Source organism: Rhinopithecus bieti, unplaced genomic scaffold (assembly GCF_001698545.2).
Source record: "Rhinopithecus bieti isolate Rb0 unplaced genomic scaffold, ASM169854v2 scaffold_18126, whole genome shotgun sequence".
NCBI classification, from domain to species: domain Eukaryota; kingdom Metazoa; phylum Chordata; class Mammalia; order Primates; family Cercopithecidae; genus Rhinopithecus; species Rhinopithecus bieti.
The window spans coordinates 712,952-733,131 of record NW_016809277.1 but is presented as its reverse complement, the minus strand read 5'-3'; the positions used below and the strand labels follow the sequence as shown (position 1 = coordinate 733,131).

The following is a 20,180-nucleotide window of genomic DNA, read 5'->3' as shown; positions in this document are numbered from 1 at the left end:
GGGAGGGAGGGAGGGAGGGAGGGAGGGAGGGAGGCAAGCTGAAATGAAATAGAACCAAAGGGGAAAAAAGGGAGTAAGTTCTATCAAGAGAAAAGTCCAAAAAGAGTCAAGATTACAGAGAGTAAAAAAAAAAAAAAAAGAAAATGTAAATAAGAAGAAAAAAATAAAAGGCAGCGGAGATAGGAGAAAATGAAAAGAAAAGAGAGAGAGAGAAAAAAAGCAGACAGGGAAATGCAAAATAAAGATAAGACTTGCTACCACCAGTTCCTCTGATGGAATTGGTACTCATTCCATCATGGCTACAACAGGACTCTAGAAAAATGTTTTCTATTTCAAATGACTGAATTTGAAAAACAACAGCATACAAAGGAGTACATACATCAGAGACTTTCAGACAATAGAACAACTACCCCTGATTTCTAAGACCTTAGAGCATCTGCTGGGCCAAACTCTGATTAAATTACTATTAGCATATTTATTTGGCTTGAACAACACAATGTAGCTGAAATCATATTATTCAATGATTAAGTCAAAAAATATAAAAAATAGATTAGGCCTCCCATCTTATGGAAAGTTACTTTATGATTATAAAACAAAATATGTTACATGCTTTGTAAATCATCTTGGCACAGCTAATACTCATGAACTCAGAAAGTATTACCACAGTTTATGATGACATCAGTTTTAAGTATAAAATTGTGGTAAACATTAAGGACTGGATAGCCTCCCCTTTAAATACAACTGTCAATTCTGAGTTACCTCCCCTTTGATGACTACTGCTAATTATTAAGATCATTAAGATAAAAAAAAAAGAGATTTAAAACCAAGTATTTAAAAAATGTTTTTGGGACTCTTCCTCGTATCTGTTCTCTACTACTTTATAAAATGGGTAAAATTTACTGTTACAGCTCTAGAAATTTAAAAAAGCTACTTAAAAGTTTCGGTTGAGGGTAAATGTAAAATCTTGTCATTAAACTTTTGTATAATTCATTATCAAATACCAAATATATAAATATATCTAAATGAACTATTTTCAAGCAAAAAATGCCCTCGCTAATGAGCAAAAAAAAAATCAATAAAATTTATTCGAGTACCTTGCTTTTCTCAAAACAGTCTAGTTTTTCATTTAACAGTTCAAAATACATACTTCTATGCATAATCAACACAAAAAGCAATAAAATTCTAAAATAACTCTAATTTAGCAGTCTTAAATTTTCAAATGGTCAAATAGCTATCCTCATTAAAAAAAACAAAACAAAACAAAAAAACTTCCTCCAACCTACCCTAAACCTCTCATCTTCCAGTTACCACTCTTCATCAATCCTAGTCAGAGCCAACATTCTAAACTTGCTGTTTCCACATCCGTACTTTCCCATTCATCTCTGAACCCACTTCAGATTGCTTTTGAACAAAAACAGCTCTTGCCAAAGTCTCCAATAATCTCCATGTCATTAAATCTGATGGACGTTTTTAAGTCTCTACCTTATTTGACATTTCAGCAGCCATCAGAGCCTCGTGTTCTTCTCTCCTTGAAGCACTCTTTGCCCCTGTACTCCACTAGCCCATTCTCTGTTGGTTTTTATCCTCCCTTCTTCTGGTCTCTCCTGACTCCTTTTCAGGATCACCTTTCTTTTTTATTTTTATTTTTTTATTTTTTCTTTTATTTCAACAGTTTTGGGGATACAGGCGGTTTTCAGTTACATGGATAAGTTCCTTAGTGGTGACTTTTGAGATTTTGGTGCACCTGTCACTGGGACAGTGTACACTGTACCCTATAGATAGTCTTATCCTTCAACCTCCTCCTCCCTAGTCCCCAAAGTCCATTATATCATTCTATGGCTTTGCATCCCTGTAGTTTAGCTCCCACTTATAAGTGAGAAAAATACTATTTACTTAAAAATAAAATTTCATAAGTGATCTGTTTTGAAAATATTCTTTTTTTTTAATTATTATTATACTTTAAGTTCTAGGGTACATGTGCATAATGTGCAGGTTTGTTACATATGTATACTTGTGCCTTGTTGGTGTGCTGCACCCATCAACTCGTCAGCACCCATCAATTCGTCATTTATATCAGGTTGCATTTATATCCCAATGCAATCCCTCCCCTCTCCCCCCTCCCCATGACTAGGCCCCTGGTGTGCTGATGTTCCCCTTCCCGAGTCCAAGTCATCTCCATTGTTCAGTTCCCACCTATGAGGTGAGCAACATGCCGCGGTGTTTGCGCTTTTCTGGCCTTCTTGTGATAGTTTGCTAAGAATGATGGGTTTCCAGCTGCATCCATGTCCCTACAGAAGGGAATGCCCAAAAGACTCATTCCTTTTTTATGGGCGCCCATAGCTATTCCATGGTGTATATGCCTGCCACATTTTCTTAATCCAGTCTGTCACCTGATGGACATTTGGGTTGATTCCAAGTCTTTGCGCTTGCTGAATAGTGGGCCCGCCCAATTAAACATACGTGCTGCATGTGTCTTTAAAGCAGCTATGATTGATATAATCCTTTTGGCGTATATACCCAGTAGCCTGGGGATGGCTTGGTCATATCGCTACATCTAGTTCTAGCATCCTTGAGGAATTGCCATACTGTTTACCATAATGGTTGAACACTAGTTTACATCGCCACCAACAGTGTAAAAGTGTTCCTATTTCTTGCCACATCCTTCTCCAGCCACCTGTTGTTTCCCTGACCTTTTACATGATTGCCCGATTCTAAAATCGGTGTGAGATGGTATCTCATTGCTGGTTTTTTATTGTGCATTTCTTACTGATACCTGGGTGATTAATGACAGTTTTTCATGCTGTCTGTTGGCTGTTATGAATGTCTCTTTTGAGAGAAATGTTCTGTTTCATTTCTTTAGCCACTTTTTTGATGGCTGTTGGTTTTGGTTTTTTTTCTTGTAAATTTGCTTTGGAGTTCGTTTGTAAGGTTCTGGAGTATTAGCCCTTTGTCAGATGAGTAGATTGCCCAAAAAGAATTGTTGCTCCCATTCTTGTAGGTTGGCCTGTTTCACTCTGACTGTAGGTTTCTTTGCTGGTGCAGAAGGCTCTTAGTCTTTAATTAGATCCCATTTGTCAATTTGGCCGGTTTTGCTGCCTGGTTTGCTTTTGGTGTTTTAGACATGAAAGTTCCTTGCCCATTGCCTTATGTCCTGAAATGGCTACTTACCGTAGGTTTTCTTCTAGGGTTTTTTATGGTATTAGGTCTTAACATTTAAGTCTCTAATCTATCTTGCAAGTTAATTTTCGTATAAGCGAGTAAGTTGAAAGGGATCCAGTTTCCAGCTTTCTACTTATGGCCAGCCAATTTTCCCAGCCACCATTTCTAAATAGGGAATCCTTTTCCCCCATTCTTGTTTCTCTCAGGTTTGTCAAAGATCAGATGGCTGTAGGATGTGTGAAGTTGCAATCCCTGAATTAGAACCAATTAGTAGGCCTGCTGAAATGACGGCAATAATTAATAGCCTCACCAACCAAAAAAAGTCCCAGGACCCAGGATGAGATTCACAGCTGAATTCTACCAGAGTACAAGGAGGAGCTGGGTACCATCCTTCTGAAAACTATTCCAATCAATAGAAAAAAGAGGGAATCCTCCCTAAGCTCATTTTAATGGAGGCAACATCATCCTTGATCACAAAGTCCCTGGCAGAGCACACAACAAAAAAAGAGCAATTTCTAGACCAAGTATCCCTGATGAACATCGATGCCCAAAAATCCTCAATAAAATTACTGGCAAACCGGATTCAAGCAGCCACCATCAAAAAGGCTTATCCACCATGGATTCAAGTGGCGATTCATCCCTGAGGATGCAAGGCTGGTTCAACATATATAAATCAATAAACGTAATCCGTATATAAAACAGAACCAAAACAAAGAACCACATGATGTATCTCAATAGATGCAGAAAAGGCTTTTGACAAAATTCAACACCCTTCATTGCTAAAAACGCCTCAATAAATTCGCGCATTGACTGGAACATACGCTTCAAAAATAATAAGAGCCTATTTATGACAAAACCCCACAGCCAATAATCATACTGAATGGGGGCAAAAACTGGGAAAAATTCCCTTTGAAAACGGCACAGAGACAGGAATGCCCTCTCTCACCACTCCTATTCAACTCCAACATAGTGTTGGAAGTTCTGGCTCGGGCCAATCCAGGCAAGCAGAAAGGAAATCAAGGGTCATTCAGTAGGAAAAGAAGAAGGTCAAATTGCCCTGTTTTGCAGATGACAGATTGTATATTTAGGAAAAACCCATGTCTCAGCCCAAAATTCCTTTAAGCTGATAAGCAACTTCGCAAAGCTCTCAGGCATACAAAAATTAATGTGCCAAAAAATCACAAAGCCATTTCTTATACACCAGCTAACAGACAAACAGAGGCCACAAGTCATGATGAACTTCCATTCCACCAATTGCTCAGAAAAGAGTAATTAAAATAGGAATCCAAACTTTACAAAAGCGGATGTTCAAGGAAACCTTTCTTCAGGAAGAAACTACAAACCACTGGCTCAGTGAAATCAAAGAGGACACAAACAAAAAATGGGAAGAACCATACCATTGGGCTCATGGATAAGGAAGCATCAATATTCATGAAAATGGCCATATCTGCCCCAAGGTCTATTTATAGATTCAATTGCCATCCCCATCGGAGATCCAATGAGTTTCTTCACAGAATTTGGGAAAAAAAACGGCTTTAAAGTTCATATGCGGAACCAAAAAAGAGCCCGCATTGCCAAGACATCCTAAGGTCAAAAAGAACAAAGCAGGAGGCATCACGCTACCTGACTTCAAACTAACTACTACAAGGCTACAGTACCAAAACAGCATGGTTACTAGGTACCAAAACAGAGATATAGACCAATGCGACAGAACAGAGTCCTCAGAAGGATCACCTTTCTTAACCCAGTCACACCTTGTTGGAGTTCCTAAGGTTCAGGCCCTCTTCCACCATATGGTACCCTTCTTCCCTAGGGACCCTCATATCTAGGGTTAGAACTACAAAATCTCCAAAATTAATTTACCTTCAGTTAAGAATGCATTATATGGTAGCCCCATATCATGTGCCTACTCCATGTGGATATGATAAAAGAACTGAAAATGTACTTGTCCTAAAGTCCAACTTAAAATCTTTCTTTTCTACTTGAACTCTTTCAGTGTTCCCTACTGAGGAACTGTTAATCAGAAAGGAAATCTACTGAATTTGAGGACGATTTCATTGTGTTTAAAATAACATGTGTTTAAAATAAGCAAATTCAGAGGGAACTGTTGGAGGAAGACTACAAGATGTTTACAGTGGTATAACCACAAATGTGTGATGAGTCAAAACTAAGTTGGAGTTGAACCAAATGGGTTTTGTGAGAGACTGAACCACACAGGTGGCCTTGGTTACAGGAACTCCTACCCGACGTTAACAGTATGAAAAAAGCCACATGTAAATTAAGTAAAGGGTACTGTGGGGTAGAACGACACATGGTTTAACTCACTCCAACTGGGGGAGAGGATTGGGAAGGGTTTAGCAGTAGATAAAGAGATCACACATGATGATCCTGGGTAATAAATAATTTGTTAAAAAGTAATACTACTGAGAAATTATAAATTTGCTGATTTAATGAACACTAGAGATCTGCTGTTTTTCTCTCTGATTTGATCATAAACTTTATAAAAAAACTCAATGTTGGCATATCTATAGTATCTCCCCTGTTCTACCTAGTAATTGTTATGCAATTAAAAAACCCCAGGCTAGGAGACCTCAGAGCTCATCCTCCTTATGTAGTAGCTTCTGTGAACTACTTTTAGTTAATGTTTAGTGACCTTGTTTGCCACAACTCTGCCTTCTTCCCATTAATAGGAAAGGTCAAATCTGCCCAAAGAAGAATAAATAATTTTTTAAAAGATATTCACACTACACTTCAAAAAACAGCTTCATTTGACAACTAGTTACACAAGCCCAAATACAAGAAGTCATCCTTGATACTGCCTTCTCTCTCATTTACCATTCCTAAAGCATCACCAAATTCCCTCAATTTGACCTAAGTATATTTCAAAACTATCCACTTACCTCTATCTCAAAAGATACTACCCTGATCTTAGCCACTATCATTTCTCACCTTTATTATTGAAATAGAATACTAAGATGTCTCCTTTTATTCACTTCGGTCCCCAGGCAACCTTTTCATCTACAGTTACAATGACCCTTTGAAAACAAATCTGATGTCACTGACCTTACTGAACCTCTTCAATATTCTTATAATGGCCTGCAGGGCCACACATGTTCTGGCTCCCACCTGCTCTGTACCTTACCCTGGCCAGAGCTCCAGCCATGTTGAGCCTTCTCTCAGTTACACTTGAATTCTCTATGCTCCCCCACTGCAACAGCATTTTTATACAAATTGGTATGTACCTCTTAATTACCACTCTGATCTACCTTAAGTGTCATGTTACTAGGGGCACTTTCTAGCCCTTTAATACTTTCATAGAACTATATTCTTTTCTTTCAGAAAACAAATTTCAATTTGCAATTATTCATTAATGGAATTATTGTTCTTAGTGAATGTACTTTTATTAGATTCTGAGCTTCCTGGCAACAGTTACCTTTTGTTTCCTTTCCTCATTGTAAACCGGTTTTTAGCATAGAACCTGGCACATAGTAAGTACTCAGGAAATGTTAGCTAAGTAAATGAATGAATTAATGAGTGGGGCTTATCACCAAAATTATCCAAGTAGAACAATGCAATAGAGGTTACTATTTTGTCTTCTTTAGAAAGATTCAAAATGATGAAAATATATTCCCACTCAGTTGACATGTCTGTCTACTAAGAAAGTTAGATGATAAAATTTTATAAAGTCCTATGCCTTCCCATTCCTATTTTTTTCTTCCCTGTAACCTGAAATTAACGTTATTCCTTCATCTCTGCTTTAGAGAGGCAACATTACTTGCCTAAGGTCCCAGAAATAAAAAGTGAAATAGTCAGGACCTGAACCAATAGTGTTCCGGTTGCAAATACCGTCAACCCTTCATACCCATGGGTTCCACATACATGGATTCAGGCAACTGTGGATTTAAAATATTTATTTATAAAAGGGATAGTTGCATCTGTACTGAATGTGTACCGAGTTTCTTTTTTTTTCTTGTCATTATTCCCTAAACAATACACAACAACAACTATTTACATGGCATTTACATTGTATTTGGTATTATAGGGAATCAAGAAATGATTTAAAGTATACAGGAGGTTGTGCACGGGTTGTATGCAAATACAACACCATTTTATAAAAGGGACTTCAGCATCTCTGGATTTTGGTATCCACTGGGGTGCTGGAATCAATCCCCAGAGATATAAGGAACAACTGCATTGAATTTTTTTCACTCTACCAAATGGAATTTCCTGCATTTTTGTTAATTTTTTATAGAACTGTTTGTTAGAGAATTTCAAGAATATTTGACTATAAGTACTAACTTGAGATCTTATCTAATGATATAAAAGCAATAAAGTGAATAGTTAGCCAAACAAAGAAATACAGATTTTTAAAGAATAAAACAAGAAACTGAGCTACCCAAATGTTGCTGACCTTTCTAATGTTTGTTTTGTTTCAAACCTTTTAGCAAAGTTTTATTTAAGGAACTTCAAGACTATGAGGTCCTTCAAAAGAAATCACATTGGAAAAAAGCTTAATATCATTTTCTCTTGCTTTCATTTCCTTCCCTATAAGGACTAAATCCCAACATTGGGCATATGTGTTACACTAGTAGCTATGCCTTCAACTATCTCACTTCTTTAACAATCCAAAAAATCCACCCTGCCAGACAATAAATTTGGATTAACAAACCATTCCAAAGCCTTTAACATTATCGATAGGATGATATACAAAAATATAGTGCTGATTTGGAAAATCACAGAGTAATGCCAAATAGCACCTTAAAAATTTCTAATTTCCAATATTACCTATTAACATTCCTTTCATATACTCTTTGTAAGATTCCTTTGTTACCCATCATTGTGATTGTCCCAAATGTGTATCATTCCTCTCATGCTTTTCTACTACAACACCAGTGCTTATCACTTTTTCACCAAATAACCCTGTATCCTGCTTCACAGAGAGAAGAGACACCCGAAAGCAAATTTCCCTAATTTCTCTACCCTCACTCTCAAATGTATCTACAATTCTAATTCTCTCATTTTTGGTTTCAAGAACATGATTGTCCTACATCTTATGCTATTTCCAATTTGTTCTGAGGACCTCTCTAATTTCTCTCATTATCTCCCCCAACTAACCCCCCCGACCCTCGCCCAGCACACACACGACACACATGTACGCCTAGGATTCTGTCCTTGGTCCATTTTGTTCATTTAATCTACACTTTCTCCTTAGGTGATTTCATCTATCCTAAGCTTCAACTGCTACTTTTATGACATAATATCCAAAGCTCTGCCTCTGCTTCAATTTTCTTTTTTTTTTTTTTACTCTGATCCATGGTTCCAACCAAATATTAGACATGTTCCCCTCCCTCAATGTCTCACAAGAATCTCCAACTTCATTTATTGAAAGATAAATTCTTTATCTTCTTCCCTACTCCAACTTTTTCTTCTTCTTGAATTCTCCAACTTGGTTAACATTATACAATCTAGAAATCTAAGTCACTAATGACAACTCATTCTCTCCTATCTCCAATTACCAAGCTAACACAATGACCATCAATTATACTTCAGAAATATCTAGCCAGCTCATCCCTTTCTGTTCTGTTCCACAGTTCAGAACCTTCTCAGTCTCGCCTAGATTATTACAATAGATCTCCATAAATCTGTCTATACTATTCCATTTATTTTACACTGCCATTTGAATATATCTTGATCAGAACATCTATATATTAAAAAAAAGAAACATATTCCAACCCCATAGAGAATAAACTTACAAAGGCACAATTGTATTGTAATGTAGCACCTCAGCTTCTTTTCCTCATATTCCATTTCATATATACCCAATATTCCGAGCATAAGACACTTCTTTTTATTATCTAGACTGTCCAACCCCATGACATTGGACATGTTACCTCTTCTTGCTTACATGTGTCTCCTTCACTAAACTGAATACTTAAAGAGCGGGAATTGCTCATATACCCACATTTGTTCCTCAGCTGGCAGCTGCTGGCACATAGCAGTAGAAGCTGAAAGATACATCTCCATAATACTAAGCCAAGACACATTTTCTTATCACATACTAATTTAATAAGATATAATTAATTTTATTCTTTGTTTCTTCTTTTAGTTACTTCAGACAAGTTTTCAGATTCAAGATATTTTTTACTTACTTTTAAAACAATATAATAGGGGAGGGATGGGACAAGGGTTGAAAACTACCTATTGGGTATGATGTTTACACAATTGGGAATTGTTGGATGAGAGGATCATTAGAAGTCCAAACTTCAGCATCACACAATATACCCATGTAATAAGACTGCACATGTACCCCCTGAATCTAAAAACGAATCACAACATGAAACTAAGACTGAAGAAATGCTAAAAAAGGTACCTTGGCAAAGGTGTAAATTCACTAATTATGCCTTCTGCTCCAAGTGTGACTCCCTGGACAATAAATGTACTTCCCATTCCTTTCCACAGGGCTCTAGGTCCCTAAAATGAACAAAATTCATGGTTATTTCTGTTAATACCTACATTTGAAACAGAAAAGATCTTAATAAAACTTGATATTGTGTAGATATTTTCCAATAAGACATTATTCTAATAGAAATATTAGTAGAGAACTATAATTAAATTAATTTTATATCATTTTAAAGTTATATTTAGGCCGAGAAGAATATTCCTATTAATTAAAAGCCCTAATGATTAACTAATTTGTCCCTAATATCTATATATTCAACTCCCCACTAGTCCTGTCCTGTGGATGACACAAGGTAACTTGAAACTTACATATCCACAACTTAACCCAATCATATTCACTCATACCACACCAATTCTTTCCTTCTCTGCTGTATTTCCTATTTCCCTAGATAGCAGCTTCATCACCCTAGTGTCCAAATAATATATCTAGAAAACATTTTTCTCTCACTGTTCCTATCTAATCAGTCCCCAGGTTCTACAAATTCTACTCCCTTAGTATCTTACAAATCCATGCTCTTCTCCATACTTAACACTATTACTTTATATCAATTTGACTACAAGTTTCACTGTCTCTGGTTTTGCCCCTTTGCATAATACTATCAGTAATACCCCTATTATTTATCTATGTTATTAATAGATATACATGATAGAATTAAAAAGAAGCAATAGGGTATCAGTTGAAAGTCTGTCTCCTTTTCATCCCAGTCCTCAGCAGCAGTTTCACAATTTATCCTCAAGGTAATCCATGCATATACAAGTATATCTCTGTGTGTATGTTATAGAAATACGTTTGTTTTGTTTATTTTTAACAGGTGGTATTATCTTGAAACATAAAAAATATCCTGGAGATCATTCCACATTAGTATAAACAGAGCTACCCTCTTATTTTTAAAGGTTACAAGGTGTTCACCATAATAAACCATAATTATTTCACTGGTACCTTAGTGATGGACATTTAATCATTTCCAGTCTATTATATGCAATGTCATAGGACATCCTTGTATATATATATTTTTGCATATATACATGCACATCTATGTGGGACAAGTTCCTGGAAGTGAAATTAGTAAGTCAAAGAACACATACATTTAAAATTTTGATAGATATTGCCAAACAATGCAAAGCTCTTCAAGATACTTTGGTCATGGCTAAAACATCTTCAACAGTACTCTTGTAGCTTTTAAGATCTAGTGTGCAGTTCTTAGAAGGTGCTTTAGAATCTGGATCCTGCTTACTTCTCTGGCTACTTTTTCATCTTTCTGTTACAAGCTCCCATTGTACTCTATTAAATCCATTCTCAAACATTATTATCTCTCTTTGTCTTTGGCCTTCACACATCTACTTTAAAAACCTTTTCTCTATCTTTATCATGAAGAGTTAGCCTTCTCAACAAGAAGCACACAATTTGGGCCTTTCTTTTCCCAAAGTTTTTCCCAGGCATACACTGAGCCCAAGCCCAGTTTTGATAAAGTACTTCTCTTTTGTATTCTGACAGCATTCTGTTCTTCTAATATTGCCTTTATCTTACGCAGCACAATCTTCTGTTTAAGATCTTGTCTCCATGAATAAATATGAGCCTCTTGACAGCAGAGACATCATCTTAGCACAGCTCTTTGTGGTTTTGCTAATTAATTTGTACTTTTGCTAAATTAAACTCTGAAAGATTCAAAAACATATTGTTGTGCTACTTTGGTTTTACTACAACAGTTAAGATGTTTTATTGACCAAATTGAAAGTAATTATTATTGCTTTAATGATTACTAAGCCCAAATGACACTTATATAAACCTTTAATAGAATCCATAGACAAAATTCTCACCTGAGTTTTGTTGAAACTGTACATAATATTGATGACTGTAAATGGAGTGAGGTGGTAATGCTGGGCATGGTAATTAACCTGTAAAAAAGATAATTCATGATTTTTTTCTGTTAATGTTTTGTCAAGAAATAACAGAGCCATGAAAGATATATGGTAGAATTGCAGTATAAACAAAAGTTAATTCCAAAGTCAACATAAATTACACATGAGCAAAATTACTCTTAAAAGTGCTTTAAATAACCTATTAAAAGTACAGTATGTACGGTTATATAAATACAATCTGAAGACCAATGTATAATACACACAGTACTGTGGACTATATAATAAAGAGGGTCTTATTTGATATTTGTATTGCCTTAAAGAATTGAATTACATCTCCCAACTCATGTTCATTTTAGGCAAGCATTTTTCAAACTATACGTGGTAACTGACTGGTATATGAAATCAATTGGGGGAGTGTCAAAACAATATTTATTACGTGAAATAATAAAATATTAGAATGTATTACATTCTAATGGTATTTCATAAAACATTTAAAAATAATATATTTGTTACTTATATATAACGTGTCCATTGGATCTCCATGTTAATATTACTACAATGTAAATATATATCTGAAATATACTGTTCTGTGGCATATACAGTCAATGCTATTTTAATGGTATTTCTGTATACACACTTTTCAGTGCTAAGCATGAACAGATTAATTTATAATTATTTATACTGTTTTGAATTCTAACAGCAAACAAATATAGGAAGCATTACTTTACAAAGAAAGTGGGTTTTAACAGGCCGAGCACGGTGGCTCACGCCTGTAACCCCAGCACTTTGGGAGGCCGAGGCAGGCCGATCATGGGGTCAGGAGATCGAGCCCATCCTGGCTAACACGGTGAAACCCCGTCTCTACTAAAAAACAGAAAAAATTAGCCAGGCGTGGTGGCAGGCGCCTGTAGTCCCAGCTACTTGGGAGGCTGAGGCAGGAGAATGGCGTGAACCCGGGAGGCGGAGGTTGCAGTGAGCTGAGATCCGGCCACTGCACTCCAACCTGGGCAACAAAGCGAGACTGTCTCAAACAAATAAAAAAAAAAAGTGGGTTATAACAGAGTTTGCAAGTGGGGTCCACTGACTCCTGAGAGTCCCATTACCCTTTCAGGGGCTTGACAAGTTCAAAATTATTTTCCTAATGATTACTAAGATATCATTTGCTTTTTTTGCTGTCTTGACATTCATTTTCACTAATGGTACAAAAGCAATGGTAGGTAGAACTCCCAGCTCATTAGCACAAATTGAGGCAGCACTATCAAACTGTATTTTCGTACTTACAGTATTTTTCACCTCATTTACCCACAGGGAGAAAAAAGCAACCTTCATATAGGGATATCCTTGATGATGAAGTAACAAAATGTTAATTTTATGAATCCTTGACCTTTGAGTACACATCCTCTTTCTAATTAATATCTTGTGTGTTACATAAGGAAGATTGCTGTCATGAGGAAAGCACTTGTATGATAGAATTGCAAGCTGAACTAGCCACTTTTTTCACAAACATCATTTTACTTAGAAAACTCATTGACAGACTATACCTATTCACCCTTAGGACAGACATATTTTAAAAAACAAAGAAAGTGAGATTGTTGATTAAAACAAAAATAACTAACAGTATTTATTGTCAATGATAAGTTTGAATTTTCAAGTAAAACTCAGAATTTTGGAAAATCTATATCCATCATCAAGAGCCGACAATACTTAAAGACTTTTCTAGTGAGATCAGTAGTATTTTTAATGAAGATGATTTTTTGATATTTTATAATCAAATGTCTTAACATCAGGAAGATCTATGTAACTCATCTGGTCAATATTTTCAAATAACTTATGCACAATTATACAGAATCATGCATAAGTAAAATATCTATTCAAGATGCAGTATAATTGAATGGATTTTTTAATGTAACAAAGTGTAAAAAGTTCACTAAAATGATTTCTGATTTCACAATGCAAATAACCTTTAAGAAACTACCACACAGTGAGTTTTGGTGCAATTGCAAAGAATACCCACAATTATCTCAAAAGAATATAATATACTTCTCTCCTGCTTTCAACTACACGTGTACAAGATTAAACTTCCTTGCTTCTTTCAAAAACCACGTGATGCAACAGATTGACGGCAGAAGCATATGAGAGAAACTGGCTCTCTCCTATTATGTCAGGTGTTAAAGATATTTGCAAAATGCAAAATACTTTCATAAAATATATTATCTTACTAATAGGTGTATTATTTTAATGAATTATATAGATACATTGAAATTTTCCCTATTTTAATTTCTGAAATGGTAAATATCAACAGATATGACTAACATAAACCAAAGTTATTTAGAATCCTCAATATTTTTTTAAGACTTTGAAGAGGTTTTGAGACCAAAAAGTTTGGAACATTTCACATGAAGTAACAATTACCTGGTTTCATGTCATTTATGTAAGTTCTGCCCTTCATATTAGGGTCAGAAGTATTGCTTCAAAAGATTAAAGAAATGACATTTACCTGACATTGGCGGCGTAGAACAATGCAAGGATGTGCCAATACATTTTCTGTAAAGAGACTATATAAAAATAATTTATATATATGTATGTCTACACAGAGACAAATTAAATTTACAACATGTATCTTTCTGAAATTATTCTTGCCTGAAGAATCATGCATTACTTTGTTTTCCATTCTTAAAAAAATTAAACAGATCTTTAAAAATGTCTAGAAATGTTTGCAAATGATTCTACCCATAACAAAATTCAATATGAAATGAATGAAAACCAGATCTGCATACCAGTAAATAAGGGAAACAATACATAATATGTAATAGTAATGTCTGTAGTGTAAGATGAAACTAGATCTCTGTTTGTTTAATGTGGGAAATGACACATCAGTTAAATGGCATTTAATGCTGCAAATTATTTCTTTCAGAAAATGTCCTATGAACAACATTCCTAACAGCAGAGCCATTTGATCTTCATGAACCCCATTCTAAAAATGTTGGTTTTGATGCACTTCAATGATAAGGTTTAAGTATAAATTTAAGTATAAATCTTAAATTATAAGATTCTTAATGACCATTTTAATTGACTAATATTTATGAATCAAATTTCTGATTTGAGAATGGCCCCACAAAACAATTACAGCTGTGGGTTTCAGGTCTCAGAGTGACATATAAATACATGTACACACATATTTATATGTAATAATAGTCTATCAAATGAATCAAAGCTTTAATTATAAATATTGAAGCAAAAAACAACTCCAGCAGAATGGAAAACAGATTTTATTTATATTGACATTAACACCCTCGGGTCAAATAAAGTATTTTTCTTGGTTAAAATGTTTAAAATTATAGTGATCATTATGGCATGAAATGTAAGCTTTGTGCAATTCCAATATTTTTGAAAATGGTTCTAAGGATCACAATAATCAAGACTAAAGGCTTTGCTTAAAATGATCGTTAGATATTAAAAAAAAAAAGTAATGCTATCACCAAACGCTGATTATGAACACAATCTAGATGCTATGCTGCTAAATATCTTGTAAGCATTAGAATGTTTAGAGAGAAGCCTCCATGCATAATTACTTTTTTGATGGGAGAGAGACAGATTACATTTCATTTTATTCTTTGGATAGACCCATGAAAAGAATGAAAACCAGATCTGCAAACAGGTAAGTAAGGGAAACAATACATAATATTAATATCTACAGTATAAAATTAAACTAGATCTCTATATGTTTGATGTGGGAAATGCCATGTCAATTACATGGCATCATTAAATGCCATGTAATTTTTATTTCTTTCAGAAAATGTCCTATGAACAAAGTTCCTATCAGCAGAGTCATTTGATCTTCATGAACCCCATTCTAAATTACTTTTTTTGATGGGAGAGAGATAAGATTACACTTCATTTTATTCTTAGGATAGCCCCATGAAAACAATTACAATACTCATTACAAAATTACTTTGTGTTTATAAAATTGGATGACGAGTCTCTCCTTACTGGAAAAACTATCAAATTATATATTTTAAATAACGATTTTTTTTTCCTGCAAAATATTATTCAAAATTTAAGCTGTTGCTTCAAAGAAACAAACTAAAGGAAGCAATAATAATCATTTAATATTATAAATTAAAGAAAAACTCTAAATTAAATAAAAGCTTTAAACATCTTTAGATAAAACATTACCTTGCAAGTCCAATACCAAATCCAGCAAATCTATTCAGCTGTTCTAAAGTTAAAAAAAAAAAAAAAGAAATAAAAAAATAAGATTACTGATAACCAATATTTAGGTTTAGTCTAAAACAATTTTAAAATTTATTTTATTAACCTGCTGTTCATTTAAACCGCAAAGTCAAATTCTGATGGGGCCAGGGAAATAATTTAAATGAAAGAAGGACTCTGCTGGGGTTTGTGGCAAATTGCAAGGTGTACAGCCTTTAAAGCACAATTACTCTTTAACTCCAATTCATTGGTGCCACATGAGAGTGTGGGCCCAGGGTTTTGAAGCTGTAATTTTTTCAAAAAAAGATATTCTCATTTTATATAAAAGCTTCCAATTTTGAAGTCCTGGACAACTATTTCAGAAATTGTTAAAACACTGTCTGGGCCTAATGAAACAAATATGCAGACAGAACCTAAGGGCTAGCAGTTTTCAGCTTCTGATTCCAATCAAATAAAAAATTTTCTATGGTTGGCCGCAGCTGATATTTTACCTACGACTTTACCTCCTGTGCTGTAAAAACTAATTATTCACTGTTACTGATGGAGAGCACTTTATTAAACCAATAACTGCAAGTAAAGCACCTCGAAATTATTAATTTGAAAGGGTACTTAGGGATAACCAAAATGGGTAAATACAGTTCTCTTCTTCCCCATCTCTTCAAGTTTTAAATAGTTTGAGGCTAGCTGTTTAATTAATCGGAGTAGGTTACTGGATACGTATGTGCTACTACAGATGGTATGTCTGTTGTGTTACTGGAAAAGTTCACAGCTGGAAACATTCCTATGCATATGTCAAAAGAGAAAAGCCTTTCTTCTTGACTAAACTCAAAGTCATAGTGGTGAACTATTACAACCCCAGGGAACCAGACATTAAATTCTAACTATAATACAATATTCACAAATTACAATTCTTTCTTCTCTTTCAAATGAAGCAATTGCCCTCACTATTCCCTTTCAATCAGAACAAGGCCACCTAAGCATGTTCCTGGGAAACTACGCGGTTCACCCTAGAAAAATGTACAAGCTAAATAGAAAGCTTCTTTTACCCACCCTTAGATTTTACCTTAGATTTTACCCTTTTGTTTCGTTTTGGGACGGAGTCTCGCCCTGTCGCCCAGGCTGGAATGCAGTGGTGGGATCTCAGCTCACTGCAAGCTCCGCCTCCTGGGTTCACTCCATTCTCCTGCCGCAGCCTCCCGAGTAGCTGGGACTACAGACGCCCGCCACCACATCCGGCTAATTTGTGGTTTCACCATGTTAGCCAGGATGGTCTTGATCTCCTGACCTCGGGATCCGCCCTCCTCGGCCTCCCAAAGTGCTGGGATTACAGGTGTGAGCCACCGCGCCCAACCTTACACTTTTTATATGTATAGATCATCCCCAAACAGTAACAGAAAATGCTACTAACATTTTCTGGAAGGTATTAGGAAGATTTACTCTTGTTTACTGTGTAAATCTCTTTGGTGTCTAAGTTTGTTGCAAAATTAACATTCACAGACCTGTTACGGCTGCAAAATGAACCCCTGGTTGTGTCAAGGAACTCCTCCTCATTGTAACCATCAAAGCGTAACTTATGAAAAGATAAAAACATAAACTTTACTGCCTAAGAAGATAACTGTGTAGCAACGGTATATGCATTTTTGAATTATTTGATTTATAACTTGTAAAACCTTTCCAGTATTCTTCTGGACTAGTATTGGGACTAGTACGATACAACGGGAAAAAACAAAAAACAAAAAACAGCGAAGAGTCAAAAAGCTAATTGTATGACAGTTAGCTAGGTAAGTCATCTATCCTTCTTCATATCCTCATTTACTCACTAGGCATTCGTTAAAGTCTATTCTTCCTAGTTGAATAAATATTATTTTATTTCCAAGTCAAAGTCGAGGAAATGAGAATAAAGCCGATACCTAAAATAAATTTAATATTAAATAATACCATTAATCTATTATTCTAACAATTGCAGGAGAATAGAAAGAGGTAGCTATTATTCTTTATCAATAAAAAAGGATGTTGAAAATATGTACATTATGCAGTGTTGCAGCTTTTCTGACATCCCATGGAGAATAATTATGTCATGATTCCAAATTCCTATCTTGAAATTGTATCGGTGTTTCTAACTTTTATATGTAGTTTTTAGGTCAGAAGAAAGAAAGCAGAAGGGAAAATTATAGGAAGGAAACTTTCTAGACTGGGGATCTGAAAAGCAGATAACACTCTGGTATTTAAAAGGAAAAGGAAGGAAACTTTTTTTTTTTTTGCCTATGTATCCCATACTGGATTCTTCTACACATCTTAAAGATGAGAAAACTGAGGGCTCACAGAGGTTAAGTTGTTCAGATTACGAGTGGCACAACCAAGTTTGAATCCAAATTTGCTTATGCTGAAAAGCTTCTCTTTTCAGAACACAAAACTACAAGTAAACACATTCATTAATTAATTAAATCAAGAAAATACAGCTGCCAAAGTTAATCAGATAACAGTAAATAATCCAAACTCCTTTTTAACTCTGGCCATCAGTTGAGACACCAAAACCTCTAAAAATTCCTACTATATACCCCATAGCTAAGGCAGATGTCTTTTTTGGAATTGATCCAGGAGAATTCGTTTGCGTGAGGAAGGAGGAGAAGGCCGGCTTCAGGGGCAGAGGACGAAGGAGGGCAAAGGGTGTGGCGCGGGATAGGATGAGAAGGAACAGGAGGCGGGACCCTCTGCAACGCTTCCGGGGTCTGCAGGCCTCAAGCCGCGGCCCCACTAACCCAGGATCCCTGCGTCGGTCCCCATGCTTCTCACCACTGCTCTGCCCCTGCACACCGCCGCCGCCAGTGGAAAAGGGTTCTTCCGTGGGGCCTTCGTACGGGGTGGAGGTGTTGGGCACGCCGTAGGGGGGGCTCTTCTCGCCCCAGTGCAGGTTGCGGCTGCCGGGGATGTCTGGGGGAGTCGTCACCCAGTGGCCCAGGTCCGCCCCGGTGCTGAAGGACCTTGCAGGGAAAGCGCCGCCAAAGCCCTGCTCGTCCCGGGCACCGCCCCGGTAGCCCAAGCCATCAAATCCGTCCGGGCGCCGCGGATGCATTGCAGCGGGGGCAGGATGACGCGAGCCCGCCCGGAGCCCACCACCACCCGGGCCACCGCGACCTAAAACCACACAGCTTCCCCTAGGCAGCCGCCGCGCCTGGGGGATATTCTGACAACCGGAAGTCACGTTAGAAACCCGGAAGTCTTGGGAGCACGTGATTATAGCCTCTTCCGGCAACCATTAGTGGGCACGGTTGCTAGGGAGACACGGCGGTAACCTATACCTTAAAACTTTGTTGTTATTAGGGAATAGGTGGGAATATGGTTATGGGATTAATGAAACACGGTACCAAAGAGATTCCAGAAAGAGAATTGGTGTAGGAATAGGGCCTACATGGGAGGAGGTCAAAGATGCTTCTTGGAGGGAGCCGATAACCCGCGAGTGGAGCTTACCCGGTGAGATGTCGGCCAGAAATACCCCATGTCACAGCTACGCCCCAGATCTCAGTGTGTTCTCACGGGGCTGGTGCCTCACCTGCTCCGAGAAAGCTAGTAAAGGTTGGAGTTGTGGAGGGTTAGTAACCTTCCACCTAGCTTTGTCTCCCGCACTTGGGAGTAAATCTATTGAGAGATATGGTACCGCCTAGTGAGCGCGAAAGTGCTGTGGACCACCAGAGCAAGCATTTTAAAAGTTCAAGTGAACGTCGGGGGAAAAAGAAACCCACGTACTCGAATACTGCCCTCATGGAGTGAGGAATTACGGGTTTTACTTTTCTAAGGCTGTAAAGAAACTAGTTTTCTGTCGTATTTTTCCCGATGTATCTAAACCACTCAGGGTATTGAAATCCCAGTTGTATCTTTCAAAATCGGGACCTCTAATTAAATAACTGAGAGGAGATCTGTAGAGGGTCCCCTACTACCTGTTTTCATTAGCTCCACGGGATCTTGGGGCAGGCTCCCTCCTCAGATCTGAGGAAGCCTTCCATGGGTTCATCCTATGTTCCTTCAACTCGATGGACGCCCAGGATTCCTAGAGCTTTTCCAAGAGAACTCTGACGTGCTGTTCTCGATCTTCCAGATGCGAACCTTGATTGAAAGTGATAATCAACTTTGTTTTGAGCGAACTGACATTTTTGTTTACAGTTTTATCACTACTTTTATTTTTTGTGGGTATATAATAGGTGTATATATTTATGGGTTACATGAGATATTTTGATACAGCATGCAATGTGTAATAATAACATTTGGGTAAATGGGATGTTCGTCACCTCAAACATTTATCCTTTGTGTTGCAAACATTCCAATTACACTCTTCTTAGTTATTTAAAAATGTTAATTGTACATTTTAAAAAAACTAAGAAGAGTGTAATTGGATTGTTTGTACAATTAACATTTTTAAATAACGAATTGACATTCTTAAATTTGATTGCGATGTAGCATGGACAAAGGTGTTGAGTCTCTTGACAGTACTCAAA

General features: G+C 36.6%; 1 protein-coding gene across 1 annotated transcript in view; it reads right to left on the bottom strand.

The window, feature by feature from the left end:
• SLC25A46 (solute carrier family 25 member 46) overlaps positions 1–18,900 on the bottom strand; it is a 29,093-nt gene extending 10,193 nt beyond the window's left edge. The window contains exons 1-6 of the mRNA XM_017889054.1: positions 18,484–18,900; positions 15,655–15,697; positions 13,976–14,033; positions 11,437–11,514; positions 9,518–9,630; positions 5,105–5,172 (exon numbers count right to left, since the gene is read on the bottom strand). Of these exons, the coding sequence (XP_017744543.1) occupies positions 5,105–5,172; positions 9,518–9,630; positions 11,437–11,514; positions 13,976–14,033; positions 15,655–15,697; positions 18,484–18,763 (640 nt within the window). The 5' untranslated portion in view covers positions 18,764–18,900. The remainder of the gene's footprint in view (positions 1–5,104; positions 5,173–9,517; positions 9,631–11,436; positions 11,515–13,975; positions 14,034–15,654; positions 15,698–18,483) is intronic.
• Between the last annotated feature and the right edge of the window lie 1,280 nt (positions 18,901–20,180).